The following is a 24,871-nucleotide window of genomic DNA, read 5'->3' as shown; positions in this document are numbered from 1 at the left end:
ATGGGATGCTATTTTTCATCATATAACTTCTTAAATGTTTGTTTTATTTCTTGTCCATGTTTTTTTTTAAAGTGTTACTGACGTCAAACTGAGCTAGGATTTGTGCTGCCTCTGTTTTGCTGACCAGGTTCCAGGTCAAAACAGGCATTAGGATGTTACTCAAATGAGGAGGTGGGTATCAAAGTCTGGGAATGGAGGAGGTGGAGTTCCCAACAAGCCCACCAACCCTCACACTCTATATATATTACCTAAACCCCTGCTGGCTTCTTCATCCAGAGGAACTGGCCGTCTGTCAGCGCGATGCCAGGCAAACCTGCGCCCATCAAGAAGTCCCCAGCCAAGAAGGCTCCGGTGAAGGCACCTGAGCCCGCCCCGGAGCCTGAGCCCGCTCCTGTAGAGGCCCCACCTGCGGAAACACCTGCAGAGGCTGCACCTGCGGAAGCTGCCCCAGCCGAAGCACCAGCCGAGGCAGCTCCTGCAGCCGAGGGAGAGGCAGCTCCTGCAGGCCAGGAGGGAGAGGGAGCGCCCGCCGCCCCAGCAGAGGACACCCCCGCTGCTGAGGGAAGCGCTCCAGGTACTGAAGCAAGGAGATAAAGGCATTATCATAACTGCGGAAATCTGTCTTGAAAATTAACTTGAGTTAGTTGACTTTACTAATCTCAACTAGTCAACGTTTTTGGTTTAAAGTGTAATTGATTTGCTTATTAAATCTGATTAAATCTCAGTCATGCAGGGACTTACAATTAAACATTCATAAGTGACTAGAATTTGGGAGCATGGTCTTTTCCACATAAAGCTATATGAACAGTATCAGTCATACAAACAGTTTTTACACGTTTAACACCCGTTTAACAGCTCGTCTTCTTCTGCATGCATCAATAGTGACATCATGAGTTATCTTGCACTTGATGATCCATATGGCTCCTGAAATTTCAAGTATCCCAGAGATCCTGCACCCCTGCAGGATCTCTGGGTGAATTTAAAGCACAGAATTCTGCAATTTATTGATGTTGCACTCACATTCAGCTTGTATGCTTCAGTACTAACTCACACAGTATAACTGACCATTGATAAAATAGGTGAATGCAGCTGACTTTGGCTAGTGTCAAAGGAGACACCAGCCCTGCTCTTTTAACAGACCTGAAATATTCTTACAAAATGTGGTAGTTCATCACTACATGATGTGAAGCTACCAGTGAAAACTAGAATCTGCTCTAATGTCACTTCATCACGAGGTATAGTATAATACGAACACGAATCTGTGTCTATGAAGACATTCTGGGCATCAGTGGTTGAACTGTTTATGTTGCAGGACTGCTGGAGACTGGAAATAGCAGTGGACTTTAATTAACTTAATAGACCACAACTGCTTTTGTCAAGGCCATTTTCTCCAGATATAGAAATAACTTCTTTACTAGCTGCAAAAATGTGACTACCCTTGCTGAGGATAAATCACAGTACTGTTAATGCTACCATTAATCTGCTTACATTCACAATGACACAGCCAAGTCCTGCCCAAGTCCGTGCAGTCTGCGTCTGCAGACACAGTTCCTGTAAGAGGTAAAGGAACAACTTGCAGCACATAATTTATGGGACCTATACAATGGCTGCATTGCTGGACCCACCAGTGATATCTACATCACCACCCAGGTACTGCTAGATCCAGAGATCAACCAGTTACTCCCCATTTGTTCATTACTGTTCTACTGGTTTTTGACTTCTCTTACTCTGCCTGTCCTCCTGCAGTAGAAGGCGTCTCTATTTTATTACATTTAAAGACTCTGTTGTTCACCATTCCTTGATGGTAAAGTACATAAGTGGTGGATGTAGTAGAACGACAGGTATTGTTTTTGCCTATTAACCTCAACATGTAACCCCTAACCTCTGCTGATACCATGGCCACCGAGGAAGGAGCCGCCTCAACAACTCCCACAGAGGGTAAACACACACCACAGGCATGATATGTGTTTGTGTGTCCAACTTTCTCCCACACATGCTGTGTGTTACCTGCTTTTGACTTGTTGTCTTTACTAGTATTTCTATCTGTAAACTTCCTCATGTGTACATTTTCATGTTTTATTTCAGTCTTTTTTAACAATCCATTATGTTTCTTTATGTTAACATGTAATGGTCTTAAAATGTGTTCATCCTCCATTCTTGTCACTGTGAAATACAGAAAGCTTCGTCCCCGCTGCGCTGTCCTGCTGCTTGCTTCAGTGGTGTACATTTTGATTCAATTAGCTTGAATCTGATTGATTCCTTGCACGAGTAACGTCATAATGTAGGTCATTAACTGGCTTCCCTAATGGCATTTTAACACTAGCTGCTGCTCCCGCCGCTGAAGACGGTGCTGCTGCCCCCGCTGCAGATGCTCCCGCAGACGGTAAAAACATAAACCACCACACAGACGGCAGCATAACTACTCAGTCACAAAGTACTCTGCAAACATTCACAAATAACGACTGCTTTATTTAATATGGCATCAATCAAGTGCTATCCATCATGCATTTCCCCAGCTGTGACGCCCAGTATATTTTTAACAAAACTTTGAACCCTTTGATATCTTTTCCAATAGAAACCCACAGTGACCCGCATGCAGTAGCTCATCCAAATTTAAAATCTGACTGTGAATGTAGTTTTGAAAAGTTACAGGTTGGAATGTTACTATTGGAAAAGATGCTCTGGTTATTTATCGCTTTTTAAGACCTGCTGTTTTTTTAACGCTAGCTGCTCCAGCAGAAGCTGCCGTAGTTGAGGAGCCACCCAAAGCGCCCACACCCCCACCTCCTCCAGGTAACACCAACATTTATGCTCTGCTTCGAACACCTAATCAAAGTCACTGAGAGATGACATAGTGAACATTTCTGTTCCAGCTCCAGTGAGATACACACCATTTGAAATGTGTTGCAACTACTCCTCCCAGATGATTCATAAGATGATGGAAAATTGTTGGCACTTGGCACAAAGATTTAATGCAACTAAACTCCATTGTTGACAGGATGATAATAAGATTACTGACATAATAATAACATCAGATGATGAATCATTATGGAAATTGATATGCAGTATTGAATATGTTTGAAATTAAATCCCAAATGGTGATGTAGAATGGAGAGCATTTTTTGTTTTTCTGTGTAATTTCATCTCATCTTACTCTCATCCACTACACCCCTTAATTAATCTACACTGTCTAAATCTCCTTCAGCCCCCACCAGCGCTCCTCTGAACGTATCTGTGGAAGATGTGAACAACTCCAGCCTCACCATCAATTGGCAGACACCCGAGACCATTGGAGACTCCGGCCTGGACGGATACTCCATTGAGTACTGCAAGGATGGAAGTAAGTCTGGAAACGCTAGTGAACACATTCATGTGCTTTGTGTGTACGTACAGTATGTGAGGCTGCGAGGCTGCACCTGTCCCCGGAGTGTCAGAGGGCAGATAGACTCATCGCTGGGTCCAGGCCGTATACGGCAGGCAGCATTTCACCGGCTGTCACTGTATCTCCTGACACCACTTTTAGAAGTGCTCGTTTGCTCAGATGACAGCATGCCTTCTGAGATTTCATCATGGCAGTCACAGTGTACTCCTTATGGGCAAGTTGTTTGTAAACGTGTGTCGACAGGCGATAAACCACTTAACGTATCCCATTAAGGGATGTTTTACACTTAGATGAATGAAAAAAAACCTATAGGAAGAAAATTATTTGCAGCCTTCCATGCTATCATGTCACATATACGCACAGCAAAAGTGATAAATAGCACTAAAAGCCACATAATAACTCAAACTCTTTTTTCCCTGCAGCAACAGACTGGGTTGTAGCTAATGAGGAGGTGATACCAGCTCACCGTTACTGCATCAAGGATCTGACAGCCGGTGACCTGCTGCATGTGCGCGTGATAGCTGTAAACCCTGGTGGCCGCAGTGAACCTGGTACTCTTGTGGAGCCTGTGCCAATCCGTGAGATTGTTGGTGAGTAGCAGCCAAATGTCATTTTCCAAACTATAAAACAGGCCACTTATAGGTATCTACTTAAAGGAAAATTCCACTCAGTTTAGAAGTGCAGGGAGGAATATATAAAAAGCCCAAACTGCAATCATGAGCATGTGTAAACATTGAGAAAGTGCAGACCAAACTTTGAAAATCTGTCATACTACATACAAACTCTGACAAAGTTTGGCTAAACTCTTATGTTAAACATACAGTATGAGATTATTAGCAAAAGGAATAGATGTGAAAAGTCAAATTTTTTCTTGGATTTCTCCCCAAAAGTCAAAATTTCCCTAAAGGTGTTGTTTTTTTGTTGTTGTTTTTTTGTTTTTGGTGTAAATAAAGAAACTTGTCTGTCCCCGTCTTTATCAGGAGCTCTCTGATAGTTGTAACTTATGACCTATCCTTAAAATACTCATGTTGCAACCAGGGAGACAGAGGTAGTATTAACTACCAGGGTTTCAAATGGACTGCACAGATGTATGCACATAAATCCCACAGGTGCTGACAAGACCTTTCATTAGCTGTAAAACATGCTTTCACTTGTATGTACACACACCTTCAGCAGGTATGACATATAACTAGGTTGTGCACTCACAAAATGTCTACTTGTATTTTTATTTTATTAAATCATAGCAGCAGTCTTTGAGTATTTGTTTGTGGCTGGTAACACTTTAAAGGACTTACAGAGATTTGTCACAAAGGTAACAAGATGAGACATAAAATGTATTTTGTATGTAACATGAACCTTAATTGATTATCTGATTGTAGTCAATATTGCATTTCTAGGATATAGATATACAAGTCACATGACCAAAGAAAAACACTAGACCCAGACACTTTTCCTCTTATAGTGAACAAGATCTGTTTCACCACAGCACCACATAGTCTCACACATGGGTGCTGCATTGAGTCACTGTCTGGTTAGTGCTGCATCAGTGTTCAAGATGATTTAATAGCAGTCTCTGTCAGGTAAAGGAAATCATTTGGCTAATGAGCCATCTGGAAGCCATATTCTTTATTGACTTTATTGACTTTATTGACTTTATTGACTCGTGAGTGCAACTGTCACTTTCTCACTAAAACTTATGGCAGTTTATCTCTGATGTCTGGCAGGTATCACTTAATGACATTATATAAACATATCCATAGCATATGATAACAATTCATTTTTAAAGATTTCATTGTCTCTGTAATTTTTTTAATGCTATTTCCAACGCAATCCCAGATTGTCAGTGCTCATAGTAAAAAATATACTTTTTTTGATACTTTGCTTTCAGGAATGGAAACAACTGAAATTTTCCAAACTGAAATATCTCAACTATTAGATTGATTTCTTTGAATTTTTTTAGCAGACATTCATGTCCCCTTCAAGATGAATTGTAATCACTTTGCAGATCCCCTCATTTCTCATCCAGCACAATCGTCAGGTCAAAAATGTTACTTGTTTAATACTTTGTTATATGACAAGATACCTGCAAAAATGATAACATTCCCATCAGGCTTTGTGTTCAGTGCCGAGTAGTTAATGTTAGCATGCTAATACGCTAAAATTAAGATGGTGAACATTGTAAACATTACACTTGCTTAACATTGGCATGTTTGTATTGTAACACTGAGCATGCTGATGTTAGCATTTAGCTCAAAAATGCTAACATTGTGCCTAAATGCTGCAGCCTCACAGAGCCACTAGCATGGCTAGTCGTGTTTCAGTTTAGAAGAGAAACCAAATTTCTCAATTTCAGATGGTGTCAAAACACAAGCAGTCGTACAAGAACTTCGCCTCATCGAGATTTAATCTAATATTATGATTTAAATCATGAATGATATGCAAACAAGATTACAGATCTGAGGCGTTTGATTCCAGTTTTCAGTGCTTGACGGTTTTGATATTCTGTTGCCCAAAAAAGTGTTTACGTTCGATACCCAGCTCCAGTCTGTATATCTTTCCTATCTAGCTGGTTGGATACAGTATGTTTAAAATTACATTGTGATACTCTGTTTAAACCAGAGTTGGTTTTGCTACCGGAGCTGTGAATTTCCATCAGCATTCACACTTTGAGTCACGTTGACATGTAGACCTGAGCTGACAGTTATCCCAGTTATCCACTTTCAGAAGGACAGCTTACTGTCTCTGACTGTCTATTTCCTGCTTGGGGTTCAAACTACTGCGAACAAACAGGAAAGTTTAGTGGAGAAATGCGGTCATGCAACCAGAACTGCTGGTCAACTGAGGGGAGCGAAACACGAGCCTAATTGACGGATTCTGGGTGGCTTGTGGGGGTTAAATTCAGCTGTGTGTCAGTCACACACTGTCCTGACCAGACAACCACATACATGTACAAGCTTTTGATAAAGACACACTGTCCCACATATGCTGAAAGCCCCCCACAAAGACACTTTTATCCAGAGACAAAGACAGATTATAGAATGTTTGCAGGAGGACTTGCTGGCTACTGGATGCTGTAATGTCAACAACACTTCTGGGCATTGCTGGGAAGTGTGCTGATTAGCGCGGATTAGTGTTTGAGCCAAATCTGGAGGTAGACTTTATTGGGAATGATGGTTCCCGGAGGCAGATCCCTGCAGCAATGTGCAGCAAGGTCCCAACAGCCTGAATTATAGCACCAAATGTTAGGACAAGGAGGATGAGACAGAGTGGGCAAGAAACCAAGTGAGGTGGAGTACAACAGAGGGAAAGAGTGTGACAGAAAAGCAATAAGAAAATGGACAGGCTGTCGATGGGCTCAGATCAGAAGACGTCTTGATGAGGAGAGACAGTGGCTGCAGCAGGGTGAGAAAGGTGATGGAGGGCAGCAGCTCTGTGGTTTTATATATCCTGTAAGCCCAAAGAGCTTTTCAGACGTTTGCTGCTTATGCAGAAACATGCGAGGGATGCAGTTCTTGATACTTAGCACCCAGCCTGAACCAAACCATCCAGCATAAATAAATATCGCTGCTAAGTCTCAACCACTCAACCAATTTCATCCACAAGATTATATTTACAGCTAAAACACACCAGCAGTCACCGCAGTTTAGAGTCTGTTGTACTTCAGTGTCTCTAGATATGATGTTGGACCAATCAGTTGGAAGTGATGACATCCTCCTGCTGCTTCTTTGTGCATGACATGAGGGAACACTTGTCAGGGTTCATCCAAGACTTTCTCGTCACTAAAGCTATTTTAAGAGCTGCTGGATGCAGGGTCTTCTTCCTTTGCCTCTCTGCCTAGATACTGTACTTTTCCTCACACGCACAGACACAGAAACTTTGTCCAACTAGATTCCCTACATCCATTTTTATGTATTACTAGTCATTATCATCAATGAAACTTAAATGTCAATATTTATAATATCAAATGTGGTAACACTACTATAATACTTTTAATCCCCCATTTAGCATTTCTAAGCAGTACACACATTAAATAAATAGTTTATAACACACTATAATGTAGTTAAAAGCACATATAAGGACATATTTTATATCATTACAACTGTGTTATACTGCTCGGTTTATACACCATCCCCAGTTAAAAATGTCCTTATAGCTTCTTACAACTACATTATAATTATTATAAGCTATTTATTAAATGTTTAGACTGTTTATAAATGCAAAACAGGATCATCATCCTTTAACAATTATTAACTAAGTTGGTGCTTAAATTTGAGCTCCTTCTGTGATGAAGCTTTTTGCTAGCAGTGGCCAATCTATTTAGGGCTTGTTGACCTGTCATGTTGCACAAACATGACCGACCCTCTTTGTAAAACGAGTGGGAAGAGTACACTTTGAAATTAGCGCACTGTACGCTGTAATGATGGCTGAAGCTGTCAAGTGGATGATTGAGTTAGTCGTGTCATTTTTTTCAAAAATGTATCAGCAAGTGCAACAAATCAGATTCAGATCATCAGAATATAAAACGTGCTTGACTTGACTTCTTGTTTTTCAGACCGCCCAAGGATCCGTATGCCCCGCACTCTCAGATCTCGCTATATCAAGAAGGTTGGAGAGCAGATCAACCTGGTCATCCCGTTTCTTGTAAGCCAGCACACAGATATTACATACTGAATATCCCATGAGGAACATGTACAGTGAACATAGAGAACTTTACAGTCACCACACACTTTACCTTTCATCTCCTCATCTCTTTCCTCAGGGAAAGCCCAAACCTATCGTGTCCTGGTCTAAGGATGGTCAGCCTTTGGATCCAAAGAGGGTCAACATCAGGAACAGCACCAAGGACAGCATCTTGTTTATCCGTGGAGCTCAAAGAGAAGACTCTGGTGTTTATGAGATGGTTGTTAAGGTGGACAGCTTTGAAGATAGAACCACCCTCACCCTTCAGATTGTTGGTGAGTCGCACATGGCAAACGTATGTTTGAACACAACATAAACAAGCACACATATGGAAGCAGGCGTGTGCGTGCGACATGTATGAATGAATTTCAGACCTCACTGTTTAATCTCCTTAGCGGACTTGTTGACAAACACACGCCTCATTGGTTTTAAGACTTGTGACTTCCTCCAAATGAAATCCAAAGCACTCGCCCACATATATCACACCTCTAACAATGATGCCATTTGACCCAGAGTGCTTGAGCCAGCTGTCAGCTGTTGGTGTTTAATGTGCGAGCTGACTTTAGAGGTGTTACCATACAAATATATGAGTCATTTTTGGGAGCAGAGACCTTTCGTACTTTTAGGAACACACTGGTGATGATTTGAATCTTTTTAAGTAATAGTTAACAGTAATGTGTCTCCTCAGAGCTGCCTGGTCCTCCTGCCAGTGTAAAGCTGGTGGACACTTGGGGCTTCAACGCTGCTCTGGAATGGACTCCTCCCAAGGATAATGGCAACACTGATATCACAGGATACACCATCCAGAAGGCCGACAAGAAGACCGGGGTACGGCCTGAGCTCACATACAAATACACCGTCTTACACCAAACTAATCATGTTGTCAGACCGTGTGTGGAGTTGCAGACATTATACAAATTGAATGGAAATTGTGGAATAGAAAGAGATTTTTTTTCAAAAGCCCAGCCATATGGGAAGACAATTTTGGATATTTTATTTGCATCGGGGGGGGGGTTAAGGTGTTGAACAGCATCTGAAGCAGAATTTGGGGGTGCTGCGCTTGACAATTTCTAACTTGTGTGTGGAGGTGCGAACATCAGCAATGTTTGAGCAACCCCTTTCACAAGAGACTGTCTGAAAAAATGATATATTTGAGCTAGGGTATATCTCTATGAAGACTGTTTGGAACAGATATAAACACTTTTGCTGTCCGATGTTTCATCCAACTAATTAATTTCCAGCATACTGACACTTCATCCAGCTGATTAACTACTGATTCAACTGGAAACATTAACATGTACATGTGTAATATGAGGTGATCTAGATGTGCAAAATATTTAGACATCAACTGCTCCCCAATCCCATTTTCTTCTTCATACAATACGGATAAACGCCTCTAATCAGTAGATCTGCCTTGGATTACTTCGGTGTGCCTTTTTTCTCTGGGGTTTACTTGACAGTCTATCAAAATGTTAATAGGTCTTTTTAAAGTTGTGAGTCATGGTGCCAAAAATGGTTCTGGCAGCAATGTGATGGGATACTGCTGCCAGGGAGCCTTTAAAATTTTTAGCAAAATACTACCAGAGCCAAGAACTTAAAATACACTCTCTTGGACACACTTGAAAACAAACAAACATGCACAGAAAATCACACTTTAATTCATGGTGGTACAATGACGTGTTTAGAGAATTAGCCTAAAACAGGCCTTTGTGATCCTTACGTATGAGCTCCGCAACAGATGTCTGAATGGATGGAAGGAGGAAACGATTAGGTAGAATTAGATCACATTGCCTGTCAAAATGAAAATAACAATAATAATACATCAAATTTATATAGCTAAAATGTAACTGCCAGCACAAAGATGTATATCAAAGTCAGACAGAAACATAAGACAGGCTAATAATTGGTAATGATAGCTCACTAGTAACTGATCCTATAAGGATGTATCACAGTATAGTTTTCTGTCTGTGCTGTACCAAACTGGCTCTGCTCCGCTGCAGGAATGGTTCACAGTGCTGGAGCACTATCACAGGCTAACGGCCACTGTCTCAGACCTCATCATGGGAAACTCGTACTCCTTCAGGGTGTTTGCTGAGAACCAAGTGGGCATCAGTGAAATGAGCGCCATCACCAAGGACGTGGCCACTATCCAGAAGACAGGTGACCTTCTTTTGATTCGTTCTCTAATTTTTGAGTTAATTTGTTGATACAATAAAGAGTTTTAGTGGTAGCACTGCAGTATAAGTGGGCACTATAGTGACATTATTTTAATGAGCTGCAGTCTTCTTGAGTATGTGTGTGTGTGTAGTTAAAGTGAAGACTTGAGGAGTGGAAATGCCCTTGACACTGTTTGAATCATAAGTCAGTCTTGGCCAGTGGCAGGTGCCAAGAGAGGCTGAGACAACATTAAGACAGCTGCCAGAGTAAATGTTTCTCTTCCTGTGTGTGTGTGTGTGTGTGTGTGTGTGTGTGTGTGTGTGTGTGTGTGTGTGTGTGTGTGTGTGTGTGTGTTTATATTTACCTGTGCCTGCCTCTCTGCAAGGACTGTCATTCAGTGATGTAGGTGTGGTTGAGTTTCACTCTCAAGAATGTAATCTGAAAGGCCATGACTTGTTGGGTTTCTTATCTATATTTTTAGAGTATTGATCATATCATAATGATATCCTATGGCAACACATCAGTGGCAAATTAATTTTTGATTCATTTGAGAACATTTGCAATGTTTTGTTTTTTTTTTACTTTTATTTTTAAGACATTTTAAATAGGGCTGCAACTAACGATTATTTTCATTATCGATTAATTTGTCAATTATTTTCTTGATTAATCGATTAAAGGTGCAGTGTGTAGAATTTAGTGGCATCTAGTAGAACGGACTTGGTAGAAATGGAATACATTATTCATAATTATGTTTTAATTAGTGTATGATCACCCGAAAATAAGAATTGTTGTGTTTTCATTACCTTAGATTGAGCCCTTTATATCTACATAGGGAGCGGGTTCTCTTCCAGGACTGCCATATTGCACCACCATGTTTCTACGGTAGCCCAGAATGGACAAACCAAACACTGGCTCTAGAGAGGGCTGTGTTTTTTGCGAGTTTCACATCTACCGTAGGTTCTCCTACCCCTGCCAGGTCTATAAAATGTCAGGAAATAGTGAAAAATGACTATTACTGTTTCCCAAAACCCAAGATGCAACCTGGTATGTCTTGTTTTGTCACAACCAACAGTCCGCAACCCAAAGATATTTAGTTTACTATCATAAAAGACTAAAGAAGCCCGAAAATATTCACATTTAAGAAGCTGGAATTTTTACTTGCTTAACTCTTAACTCTCTTTACTTCATTAATCAATTATCAAAATAGTTAGCGATTCATTTTTAGTAGTATTATTATTGTGATATTGATTTCAGTTATCCCTATTGAAGGCTATTCTGTAACATGTACTTGTGCTTTTAGGTGACGTGAGTAGGGATGTGAATAAATTTCGAGCATCTGATGATAGGAAATAATGCAGCAGTGCATACAAGGGTTGTATACAAATAATTGGCACATTTCTAAATGAAAAAATACCAGAATTGCACAAATATAGATGTTAAAAACACTGAGACACACGTCAGGTGCTTGTGGCTAACCACTACTTCTGTGTAGTGCATGTCACATGACTGCAGCTGCTTCACAGCAGCAAACTTTCCAGTGCTGCCACCAATTATCATGGCTTTTGATATGTACAGAAGGATCATGTCTGGATTGAGAATTGTATTCAAATAAACACTTAGTATTAGTTACCACTTTGAAGGTACTGGCATTTAGACTGGTGTTGTAACTTCACAAACAATACGAGATCTTGACCTTGCTCTGTGTGTTCTCAGGTATTGTCTACAAGCCTCCTGAGTACCCGGAGCACGACTTCTCCGAGGCCCCCAAGTTCACCACACCCCTCAGCGACCGTGCCGCTACTGTTGGATACACCACCAAGCTGCTGTGTTCTGTTCGTGGATCCCCCAAGGTCAGGCATACACTTACTGTCCATACACACACTACAGCTTGCATTGAGGCCCGTGGATTAGTGTATTGTTTCATGTGTCATGCCCATGACCCCCTGTGTATCCTGCTCAGGTTAATATGCGCTCTGTGCTCATGTTTCTATTATCTTGTGTACATCTTGTCCAGAATGGTGTTCTTATTATGTCTTACTGAGAGCTACGCTGAGCTGCTGATTGGCTACTGTTTTCACCTGTGATTGGATGTAGCACATGCTCACTTGACATAAGGCAAGGGAAACATCTGTGGAGAGAGGAAGGTTTTGTCCTGGAAAGTTCTGAGATATTTTTATGCTGCATACAGCTAAAATTATATTATAAAATTTTTCATCCTATATTTAAACAACTTTGTTCTTACCAGGGCCCTTCGATAATCATTTGAGTATGCTGTTCAAATGAGGTATTAATATCACTGCTATAATGATGTACTGCAGTACTGGGGCAGGGCTAACACTGGTATGTCTATGTGAAGTTTCAATTTGTCTCTCACTGTTCTTGGCGGCTGTTGCTCTGGTTAAACATATCTTTACAGTTGTCTGACTGACGCAGACGGCTTAGGTGGCAGGCCACGGTGGAAATACGGTTGATTATGCGTCCTAGCTGTCCTTGGCTACTCACCAAGGACAGCAGCAGTCTGCAGGACAGTCTCCACATGCCAGTGTAGTTAAGACAAATTTAAACAGGAGCCCCAGTTTGACCACAACAGCCAACATGAAGAACCATGAAAAGATGGGGAAGGGCTGGTCGAGAGATGTTTCAAAGACAGCTGAGGAGGTCCAGAAACAGTGGTGGGATTTTTTTCAAGTGGCATGTGTCAGTATGCATCCAAGTGGATGCCTGCATGGAAGAGGACCCAGTTGCTGATTCACGCCCTGGGCTCTGAAATTAGGGTCTTTAAACGCAGACTCACCATGTCTAAATGAGTCCTCCCTGCCTCTCCCTGTGGATAAGCGCATTCAAGTTTTGCAGCCAGAGCAATCCAGTAGTAGCAGCTGTGAGAAAACATATCCACTGATTGTCCGTGGGAGACCATGGAGAGACAGACATGTAATACCCCTGTCATACAGGAGACCCACATACTCTGAATGTGTACTTAACCCATGTTTAAACCCGTACATATGAAACTGCTGTCACGGGTTAATCCCTCAATGTTAATTACAAAGATTTGAATTACATAAGATAAAATTTCCGTTTCTCTCAGTTTCTCTCTCTTCCACTCAAGCATGCACTTCCTTTCTCATGCTTTTTTAAAAAAATATATCTTTATAGAATGAATTATTTCACACTTATGTGGGGTGTGAGTGTTTTATAGCATGTGTTTATTGAGTCGCAGTCTCCTCCCTGGCTCAGAGTCCACAGCCCATTAAGAACTGATGAGGAGGTCCAGCAGCAAGGCATGTATTGTGATAAGTTGCCCTGTTCTTTCTGATAAAGAGCTGTCATGTATAGAGGCAGAGTATGTTGGGGAAGATAGGCAGGGACGACAAAGAAGAGACAGCGATAAGAGGTATAGTCTGTTGTCCTGTAATGGCTAAGTGGAGATGGTTCACAGAAGATACTATTTTTGCCACCCTTTCAGACTGCAGCACTGTTATCAGTGTGACTGACTGTCCCTGTAACATCCAGCCACATGCATGTCCAAAGACAGAAACAGGAAGGGACAGGAAAGAAACAGAGGAAAATAAGATAATTAGAGCAGGAGAAATTTACATTGTTTTGTCAGTTAACTCTGTCAAATAAAAAAACTTAATGATTTAGTCCCAGACATGCAAGATGCATTGCCAAAGGATAGATTTCATCTTTAAATGGCAATACCATTTAATCTGAACTGAACTGACCTTTAAAGGTTAACAGTGAAGATTGCTAACATGCTGATGTTTAGCACGTACAATTTTTACCATGTTCACCATCTTAGTTTAGCATGTTAGCTTCCCTAATTAGCACTAATCACAAAGTGCAGCTCAGGTTGATGTCAACAGGTATTTGGTCATAAACTAAAGTATTGGAGAAATTTAAAGTTTGACCTGATGATGACACTACATGTAGATGAAAAGTTAAGGGATCACCAAAGGTATTACAATTCATCCTGAGGAGCATGTGAATGTCTGAACCAAATTTTATGGCTATTCATCCAATAGTTGTTCAGATATTTCAATATGGACCAAAGTGGTGGATTGACCAACATTGCTATCCATGGAGCCTTGCTGATAGCATGGCTAAAAATGTATTTTCACATATATCAAAATCCTACCTACCCTTTTCCTTCACTGTCAGTTTCTTTTTCTTAAAATCGTAATGCATTCACCGACTAATTCCTGATTCAATCATTTTATCGCAGATTTTGGGGTGATACTCTCAACTGCTGCAATCACATAAAACCCACAGGTCCTACAGGAAAACCATCACTAGCAACACTAACATGTGTTGGAGGTGTTGGTTTGCAAATTATCATCAACCTCATCAGCAGCAGCATCTCCCCTCACTGCCAAAGGATCAAATATACTTGGGCTAAGACCCAGGATGAAAACATCATCCTTCACCTCCTCTTTCACTGAGGGTAACATAGGAAGAGAAGCATCAACAGATAACATGTGTTCACTTTACAGTGTTTGTTTAACCTAGTTTTAGACCTTCAAATCAAGTCATTTTCCATTTTAAATGTTCCACCCACATCCTGGTACGTGCAGAAACATTTCCAACTGAAAAAAGGATATTACAGTGTCAAATTAACACTTACCAACATTCATATCTCCAAATGCTGAGAGAAAAATTTGATCTATGTTTCAGCAGAGAATAACTTACTGAACATACAGTTGTATGCAAAGGTTTGGGAGCCCCCTTGACAAATAACATATTTTGATTGTGATTTTTTTAATTGAAAAGATGTAAACACACAGCCTCTCTGCAATATGGAATATATTCAGCAAACATTAATGCATAGATATTTTTTATGTCATAAATTGAACAAAACTAAAAAAATAAAAACATCATTGTGGCATGTGCCAAAGTTTTGGCACCCTACATAGTCAGTACTTAGTAACACCCCTCTGGCAGATATCACAGCTTGCTTTTTGTAGCCAACTAAAAGTCTTTCAATTCTTCTATGTGGGATTTTCTTCCATTCCACATTGCAAAAGGCTTCTAGTTCTGCAATATTCTTGGGCTTTCTTGCATGCACAGCTCTTCTAAGATCTACCTACAGATTTTTAATTATGTGTTAGTCAGGGGTCTGTGATGGATAACCCCCAGCTTGCGTCTCTTGAGGTAGTCAATGGTGGATTTCGAAGTATTTTTAGGATGATTATCCTGTTATAGAAGCCATCCTCTTTTCAGCTTCAGCTTTTTTACAGACGGTGTGATGTTTGCTTTTAGACTTGGTATTTGGTGGTATCCATTCATCCCTCCACCCATGTAATGTTTCCTGTGCTACTGGCTGCAACACAACCCCAAAGCAGGATAGATCCACCTCCATGCTTAACAGTTGGCAAGGTGTTCTTTTCATGAGATGCTGCTCCTTTTTTCTTCAAACATACCTTTGCTGATTGTGGCTAAAAAGTTCTATTTTAACTTGATCAGTCCACAGCACTTGTTTCCAAAATGCATCAGGCGTCTGTGGATGTTCCATTGCATACTTCTATCCAGTCCCGGTGCCAGAGGAAAGTCACTGGCGGGGCATTTGGTTTTTATGGGCAGCCCGTGGCAGGGCCCAGGACGGGAACCCCCCAACCGTACCATTACGACTCAATTACCGTCCACCCGTCCAACCTGTACAAACATCAGTCATGCTTAATTTGTATACAATATTGCATCAACAATCATTCATGACTGCAATTTAATTTTTTAATTTTATGACTGTTGCAGTATCAAATACAAGTATAAGTCCATAGTGAAGCATACATATACGATACAGAAACTACGTCACCAAAAGGTACAGACTGGCTCAGTGTAGACCATCTCTCTCACACAAACACACACACACACACATACACAAACAGATGAAACAACTGAAGTCCGTTCCTACCTTTAAAATGTCTTCCTCCTGGTTTTACTCATGGGAAAGTCCAGGGCTCTAACAATGTCACTTTCCAATGTCATCAATGTTAAATCAAGCATGATTCCGTTTTAATTTAATGTTTTGATTTAAAGTTTTGATCGTTAACAGGTGTTTCGGTTTAACAAGTGACCCTCAGTGTGGATACTGCAGCAAGATTCAGCGTTTCATCTCAAGGAAGTAATTCAAAAAGATTGATTTCAGAAAAATAAGTGAAGAAATGTGAATGTTTCTTGTTGGCAACACCGTTTCAATCAGGAGAGACAAGTGAATGGAAAAAAGATGATATTTATTATACAAATAGAAATGATAGTCATAAGTCTTTGGGGACATCCTTGAGGACATCGTCCCTTAGCAGATCCCCCCCCATGGAATCCAGACACAGGTGGTGGTGGTGGCTGATGACTTCGGATGCGACTAATAGCTGATGAATTGATGAGACTGATGATCCTGCAGGGAATGGGCGGAGATGGGGAGGTGGAGGGTCACGCATAACAGCTGCATGCCAGACTAAAGCAGAGAGACAGAAACATATTTAAAAAGACAACAACCAGATGATAGGCTAACAATGAAAATGCGTTGCTGTACTGTTAGAAATGATCAGCTGGTGACAACTGAAACTCAAACTGCGCCCATGGGCATTGACAGCTAGGAAATAGAGCCAGCATGCGTGAGAGATGAGTATGACAGAGCAACAGTACTACACCTGGCATGCAAAAGAAAATCTTCCTGACTGAACTTTAGCCAAGCTCCAATTAATTTACATAATGTAATAAAAAAAAGGACCAGACGAACATACTGTGTTGAACATAAGATAATTTAAGACTTTAGGAGGACACATACATGTTCTGTTCATGTTTTCAATGGCTTCCGTCACCACAACAACCACGACAACCCCGACAACCCTGACAACCCCGACACATCCCATGAAAGTCACCAGAGAACATGGTCACTGGTTAAACCGAAACAGGTTTTTCAGTTTAACCACACGGCTGAGTGTTTGCGCAAGGTTTGAAGATTCAGAGTATTTATGAAGCTTTGAAACTGGCACCAACTGACATTTCCTTATGACAACTGACATGCCCCAGATCTAACGGGCTGATTAAGGTCTTAGACCTCATAAAAAGAATCTGAAACTTCAGAACTCTTAGGGTGCACATGCCACATTGATGTTTGTATTTTTTTTTAAATTTTTGTCCAATTTATGACATAAAAATTAACTATGCATTAATGTTTGCAGAAAATATTGTTTTTTTCCTATCCTAGAGAGACTGTGTTTACATCTTTTCGTTAAAAAAAATCACCAAAATATGTTATTTGTCAAGGGGTGCCCAAACTTTTGCATACAACTGTCATCACAAAACGTTTTACCTTTATTTGAACTAATACGTCAGTTCCCTACCTCCCTAAAATAGTAGAAACATCTATATATAAGTGGTAGTGAGTAGTCACGCAGGTCTAAATATGTGTCATACATCACTGAGAAAGGGTTGAGGCAAACAGTTATGAATGCATCAGCTGACGTGTAATTCAACCTGGACCATGAAGTTCCAGCAGGAAATCCATGCAGGGAGAGCGCTACTTAAACCCAGAGCAGTACATACCTGGGGTCAAAAAAAGTCTTATGTTACTCCAAGTCTACTGAACTGTAACACTCACCATAGACTAACTGAGCTCATTGGAAATCAAGTTGACAACAGTCTAAACACCCGGTCTCTCAAGTGTTCTGTTTGTGTGAAAATTGTATATTTATTCATATTAGAATAAAAGGGTGATTTTTTTTCTCCTTGCACCCATTTCAGAAATGCTTTTTAAATGTAAAATTGAATAATGTCTTTACTTTGTCTGACACACTGAAAAGTGTCAACAAATCTCAAACTTTCCCCTAGCTCATTGCTGATGTTGTAAAAAAAAATCAGCAAATTAGTTTCAAAACATCAGCATGAGCTGAGAGGATTTTTTGTTTTTTGCATTTGGGGACACCAGTGGTTACTATGACTATGATGTTAATGAGTTTATAAGGGTCTCCTCTCCTCCCCTCAGCCCAAGATCGAGTGGCTGAAGAATCAGATGGTCATTGGTGACGACCCCAAGTTTCGTCAGATTGCACAACAGGGCATCTGCTCCCTTGAGATCCGTAAGCCCTGCAGCTTCGACGGTGGTGTGTACACCTGCAGAGCCAAGAATGCTCAAGGAGAGGCCGTGGTTTCCTGCAAACTGGAGGTCAAACGTACGTATGCGCAGACAACCAAAGGACCAAAGTTAACAGTAAATACAGTCTAAATCTGTAGAGGTTACAACATCTCTTTAATCTAAATGTTGGGACTTTGGACAACCTTTTTGTGAAACTGTGATACTGTAATACAATGCCAGAATTTAAATCAATTTAAAAACATAATTAAACTATACAGTGTATTCCTCTCTCAACAGAGGTTATTCTTCCAGAGGCTGACAAGGAGAAGGGAAAATAAACCAACAACATAAACATCCAGAGGTAAGGACAAAGACAAAGAAATACTTATATTCTTGTGCAAGAGAGAGACTGATATTGTGGTGAAAGACATTCAGATTACTTAAGTAAAAGTAGCAATACCACAATGTAAAAAGTTGGTGTAAGCAGCATTTTCAGTTGGTGGAGCTACTATTAACTGCTTTGTATACTGTTGAGTAGTTAAATCTATAACAGTGCATCATATTTTGTGGCATAAACTGAAATGTATTGAAGAAGAAGTATAAAGAAGCATAAAATACAAGTACCTTAAAACTGCACTAAACACAGTAGTTCAACACCGCTCATTAATGCTATAGATTTCAGACTTTCAGTTTGGCAGACTGATAATACTCCAGTGGGTGCTGACCACCCATTAATTGCTGTGTTCTTAAAACACCCCTTTTACCATCTTCTTTCTTCCTCGCCTTCACGGCCCCATTTCTTCTCCCTCCTCCCTGCCTTTCTCTTCTGTACATCTTGTGCATTTCAAGTCCTGCCTGCTTTTGGATGTGGTAATGTGGCAAAGATTAATGTCAGTCAAATACAAATACCAAATTTGATGTTTTTAATGCTCTAATCTATTTATACCCACACTATCAGGCAGCCACATTTGGATGAGGGTATTGGCACTTTCATTTAAGTGTTTCAAATGCTTGTGTGGTGTTTCCTTTCAAGGAGGCATGCTCACTGTGTCATCTCCATTGCTTTGACAAGAGAAGTCCCATTAAAGTAAAAAACAAACAAAAAAAGCTTGGAGTGGTGAGAGTGGGTGGCAAGATGGAGGAGGAGGGACAAAGAAAAAAGGATGGATGGCACAGCATGTTGGTAAAGAGATGCCCAGGGTAGCTGGAGGTTGTGAAAGACTTCTTTTTACAGCTCTGTGAAACGCTATATCACATCCAATTGCTGCTGTATACTCAGAACATGTTCACAAGGGGCCAATTACATTATTAAATATTTTTTAGATTGCAGGTCTCTCTCATAGCTTTGTTTGGACTGTCAACTAGGCTACTGTTTTCCTGTCAGTTAACTATCAGTTCCCCGTTCTTATATGTCTTCCCTATCTCTTCTCTCTTCCTCCTAAACACAAACTAGACTTGTGTGAACCAATACTTCATTTAAAAGCACATTAAAAAATAAAATATAATGGTAATTCTTATAATTCAAATAACACTCAGTGACTTGAATATGCATGTATGTATTTTGGTCATTGTTTACGTTTCTACCCTACCTCATCACATTTGTATGCAGTTATTCTCATACCAATATTGTGTATATTCTAAAAAATATACCTGTCTATTGGTGATGCGATGAGTGGGCAGGCTTTGTTGTAAGGTATAATATGTTGTTTTTTGTGGAAAACTGTTCAGTTTGTAATGTGAAATCAGTTTTGTTTTGTTTAAATTTGACTTCATTTATGATTATTCTGGATACAATGATATGTGCCCACAAGCAAACAAGTTAATGGTTTTTCTTGTCATTCCACTTTGGTGCTCCCACAGTGATATTTAAGCTGTCCTCAATCACTTCCATGCACATATGCACACATTTAAAAGTTTCAGAAACTGGCTTAGCGTACACATGATCTTTATTCTCCAGCAAGAAAATTGCTTTTTTAAGTGAGTTATCTTAAACCATGAACCTGAAAAAAGGAAGCCATGTTTCCTCTTTAGAAAGACATTCGAGAAATGATACTGCAAAGAGTGATGAATAATCCAGTATTTAAATTACATGTAAACACAGCAAAATGACTATGACCACAGCCAGAACAAAAATATTTGACATTTTGCAATCACATCTTTATGCTAGAGGACGACTGCAGAATCATTTAGGTACTTAACCTTGAATATAAGGCCTCAGTTCTTTGTCTGAGTTGTTTGGCATAAGCAAATAAACTGGATGCAGTTGTTGTGCTACATGCACACTACAAAGTTGACCTTCAGTGCAGTCAGGGACATGTGTGTTCACCCTACACTTCAAATGGGGTCACATGCCTGCCTGATCGCCCTTGCATATATCTCAAGTGATTAGATCTTAATGCATCTTCAATGTGTTTGGATGCATTCACACCTGTATTTACAGCTGTCCACTTGTGATCACATTACCAAAGGCTTGTAGAGTGAGCTGCGCCCTATAGATGACGTGATCATGTGGGTGTCTGTACAGAGTGTCGGGATGCGGTCCTGTACGGCACAGCCATACATGGGAGGGCCCCTCTAGGGGCAAACGAGGGATTAGACAGGGAGCGCCTTTGGGTGGAGGGGGGGTAGAGGTGATGTCAGCCCGGCACTCCACAGCTTCTAAAAATGACTCCAGATGATCTGACACAGAGCCAAAGTCTTCACATTACCATGAGTCAACAGGCTGAGTGGAGTGCTGTGAGAAGAAGAGAGAATGGGCTAAGAGGGCAGAAACCGAGCCAGATAATCATCGGTGGAAAACACGCACGCACACATACACACACACACACACAGTGTCTCTCAGGACATTCCCGGCTGAAGAGATTATTAGCACCTCATGACCCCATTTAACCTTCTCCTCATTTTAATTATCTTTCCACCAGTGTCGTTAAAGGACCAGCAGAAGTCCAGGTCTTATGTTTTAAGGTGAGTTAATGTGTGTGTATGTGTGTGTGTGTGTGTGTGTGTGTGTGTGTGTGTGTGTACTTTCAGGGACACAAAGACTAGTTAATTGGGGACAGTTTGTCCAACTGGGAGTAAAAGCTGTGTCCTCAATTAGGAAAAAGCTGATTTTTGGGTCAGTGGTTGAGGTTAGGGTTAGCCAAGCAGTGGCTAGGGTTAGGCTAAGTCTCCAGGAAATGAATGTAAGTCTATGTAATGTCGCCAAAAGTCACCTAGGACAACATGTGCGTGCGTGTGTTCATGTATAATAAATCCCTTTAACACTTTCCGTGTCTCTCTTATCTCGTTCAGATTGTTTGAGGAGGTGAGAGGAAAAGTCATGGCTGGTGGTGCAGCAGTGTGTACATAATGAAGAAAGGAACAAAGCACAACATACCAACATCTTCAATTCTATTTCCAACCTCACCCACCCGAACCACTCCTTCCAGTGTGCAGGGAGGACCCACCTGACCCATCCCAGTTTGCAAATGTTGTATGTTATTTTAGTTGGTGACATGTATGTAAAGCTATATTTACAATGTTTTTTTTCTGCCTGTGTCCATTTGCTATTGTTATAGTATATAACAATAGTTCAATAAAACAGTGAATCCTTGGACATGCTATTGCAATGACTGTATGGATGTGTAATAAAAAATGTATTTTATTATATATTATGTGGATTTCTACACATAATTCCTAATACTGTATGACATATACAATTATATAGACAAAGTATATAGACAGTTCTGTTGGCTCTAAAGGGGTGGCATAATGGCATAGTTATTAAATGGTTGGTTCATCCAAATTACAAACAGTAGTAGCAGATATTTTCAAATTTATCTGATGAGGTTTCAAGATATCCATCTCTACAATTTCTGCCATAACCCCAATGACAGTGCCATTTTGTTTGTGGTGCTTAAAGCATTAAGAGATAATATCAGAAAAACTCTAAATTTTAGTCTGGATCATTCACACACTGTGCTGCCAACAATATTTATTGGAAGTATGTTTTACCAAAGAGATAATAGTAGTAGAAATAGACTCAGAGGCATTTATCTCTAAACTTCAGCACATAAAACCAAAACTATCTGCATGGCTAGATACCACCAGTGATAAAGTCAGCTTTTGTGTGTGTGTGTGTGTGTGTGTTTGTGTGTGTGTGTGTGTGTGTGTGTGTGTGTGTGTGTGTGTTTTCTTTGGGTGGAGTGACCCTTTAAATGAATACTGTATCAAACAGTCACAAGGTGTCACCCTGAAAGGTGGCTCTGGAAACTTTATAGCTTGCTCTTTGGCAGCTATAGTCAGTGGGTTTTCTTTTTTAGCCTTTGTTCACCAAGGCGGTTTTAGAAAAGTAGTTCTATCTCTTTCACACCCTGCCCACACTCGTTTACACCCTGCAGCTGCTCAGTACAACTACAGTGTGATCAGCCACTGGAGCAGTTTGTGTGAGGCACCATTCTCAGTTCTGATCTTTAACATTCCCATAACCTTGACCAGTATATCATTTACAATGGGTTTGCTTAATACAAATTCATGAATACACTACTGCAGACAGGAGCTTTTAGAGCAACATAAAAATAGTGTATTTATGGAGAAACTGAGTGTTTGCACAGTGCTACTTTTTAGCTACAGCTGACTACAGCTGCCATCTGCCATGAAAGATCAAACTACAAACTTTTGGAGAACACCTTTCTTTTCCTCAGGTGATTTGTAATTGATGCCCAAAAGATGGACTTTCAGTCTACCCCCCTGTTTAAATGTCATTGAACAAGACCGATGTCTGCTGACACAGGGGCGTTGGTAAGGTTATGGCTGACCAAATATTGACAGGTAAACAAAACAAAACATTGGATCCAAGAGATACAATGTGAAAAACACTTTGAACATAGCACCAAGATATTAAAAACAAAGCCAAACCCCCCCAAAAAATATCCAAATTAAAACACCTAAATACAACAATGTTTAACAAGTAATTAATGGCTAAAGTAAAATTTCATTAACAGCTAACCTCTCTTATTTTTGACAACTATTATTACATTATTCACTTGAGGCACTTAACATGAAAGCACACTGGCCCTGATGTTAATGCCATATTGAGTTTGGACCCTGTCAAACTCAGCCTGGGTCACAGGTGAAGTGTTAGTCCTCTAATACCATGTGGTCACAATTTTGGTAACAGCCATCAAAATACAATGTGTGACAGTCATTTTTAAATAGCATTTGAAGTGGCAACATAGCTGAAATCTGGTGTAAGTGAGTTGCGCTGTGTAAAAACCTGCTGTGACAGACCTGGGTGAGGTTGACTTAATAAACTGCACGATGCCAATGTTGCTGATGTCCTTATCTGTCTATCTTATCAGTGTTCAGCTCATGGTTTCAGTTCAGTGCTGTCTTTGCTCTTTCTTTTTTGTAAACACTAGATTTTTGTGTGTAGTCAACATACGTGTTGTTGTTACACCCCTGAAAAGGGGAAGACACAACTTGAGTTAAAACCACAGCGGCCTTCCCCCTACAGATCATGTAACGGAAATGACATCACCGACTAAATTCTGCGCTTCCCCTTACTGTTCTAATGAAACTGACAGAACATGAACACACATCACATCGCACATAAAATAAAGAGCATATTCGTTTATACTTCATATACTACACACTACACAACTATGTATTAGATATTCTGCAAAAAAACAGTATTGCAGACTAGAGGCTGTTTTTTCAACATTAGTTGCCATAAAAATGATGTTATTGATGTTATTGCATCTTAAAACCATCTGACATCAGTGTCAGACCAAGCTGTGTGTCAACAGTATGTTTATATTATCTTTTTCAAAAGCAGATTTGATCAGAGATACAGTATGCACGGTGCCCAGGTTCATTGGTTTGACTGGAGATAATGTGATTTTCTGTGTTATACCGACACCTAATGGTAAGATAGAAGCACTGACAGAGGGGCAGCCATGTGATACATCTTGTCATGCAGGAAGTCATACTTTACCACAGAGAGTGCGACAACTGCTGCACTTGATTTCTGCTGAAATAATCACTCTTGATAACTATATGTAACTACTACAATGATTATGTATAAAATCTTTGATTTTTGTAGATATGTACAGTAGGCCTATATGAGTTACAGCGAGGATCACATTGTGAATAAACTGCTTTTCCATTTGTATGTCTAGGGAGTGACTTTCAGCTGAAGGTAAAAAGGCTGTCAGAATGATGTTTGCGGTTGATAGGCTGATCGGTTCACAGAAGTGTAAAAAAAAACCTGTAGTTTCCGCACATGTTCCCAAAATCACGTCATCGCAGGTTAAAAAAGATCTACTCTGAAACTGTTAAGACAGAATAGTTAGAGAGGTTGAGAGCTTTTGTTCTACTTTTAACTCTGTCACTGCTGAAAATATGAGGAATTAGTTTTGATAATTCAAATGAAAATTAACCTCTTCTTAGAACTTAACTGGATAGCGTGACAGATAGTTTGAGACTATCTTGACATCTTTCACATTGAAAGGGAAAAAATACTTTTAAATATACATTTATCTTTACAAGCAGTAGGCTCCATAATATACACAATATTTGCACACAATTTGCAAATCTTGTCAACA

The 24,871-nt window shown here is 40.2% G+C and overlaps 1 protein-coding gene across 4 annotated transcripts; it reads left to right on the top strand.

The window, feature by feature from the left end:
- The first annotated feature begins 259 nt into the window (after positions 1-259).
- On the top strand, positions 260-21,882 carry mybpha (myosin binding protein Ha). Of its 4 annotated transcripts, none has more exons than XM_067592318.1 (14): positions 260-574; positions 2,324-2,383; positions 2,728-2,793; positions 3,206-3,340; positions 3,805-3,972; positions 7,935-8,023; positions 8,142-8,337; positions 8,751-8,890; positions 10,063-10,222; positions 11,933-12,069; positions 18,198-18,384; positions 18,585-18,648; positions 21,209-21,251; positions 21,579-21,882. In XM_067592318.1, the coding sequence occupies exons 1-12, from the start codon at positions 301-303 to the stop codon at positions 18,623-18,625; spliced, it is 1,653 nt and encodes a 550-aa protein (XP_067448419.1). In that variant the 5' UTR covers positions 260-300; the 3' UTR covers positions 18,626-18,648; positions 21,209-21,251; positions 21,579-21,882. The 4 variants fall into 4 exon arrangements, with proteins under 4 accessions (XP_067448419.1, XP_067448420.1, XP_067448421.1 ...); XM_067592321.1 differs by lacking the exon at positions 260-574 and adding an exon at positions 1,580-1,938; XM_067592319.1 differs by lacking the exon at positions 2,324-2,383.
- Positions 21,883-24,871: the final 2,989 nt, after the last annotated feature.

This window comes from Thunnus thynnus, chromosome 6 (genome assembly GCF_963924715.1).
Source record: "Thunnus thynnus chromosome 6, fThuThy2.1, whole genome shotgun sequence".
Lineage (NCBI taxonomy): Eukaryota > Metazoa > Chordata > Actinopteri > Scombriformes > Scombridae > Thunnus > Thunnus thynnus.
The sequence above is the reverse complement of the archived record's forward strand: the minus strand, read 5'-3'. Positions and strand labels throughout refer to the sequence as shown.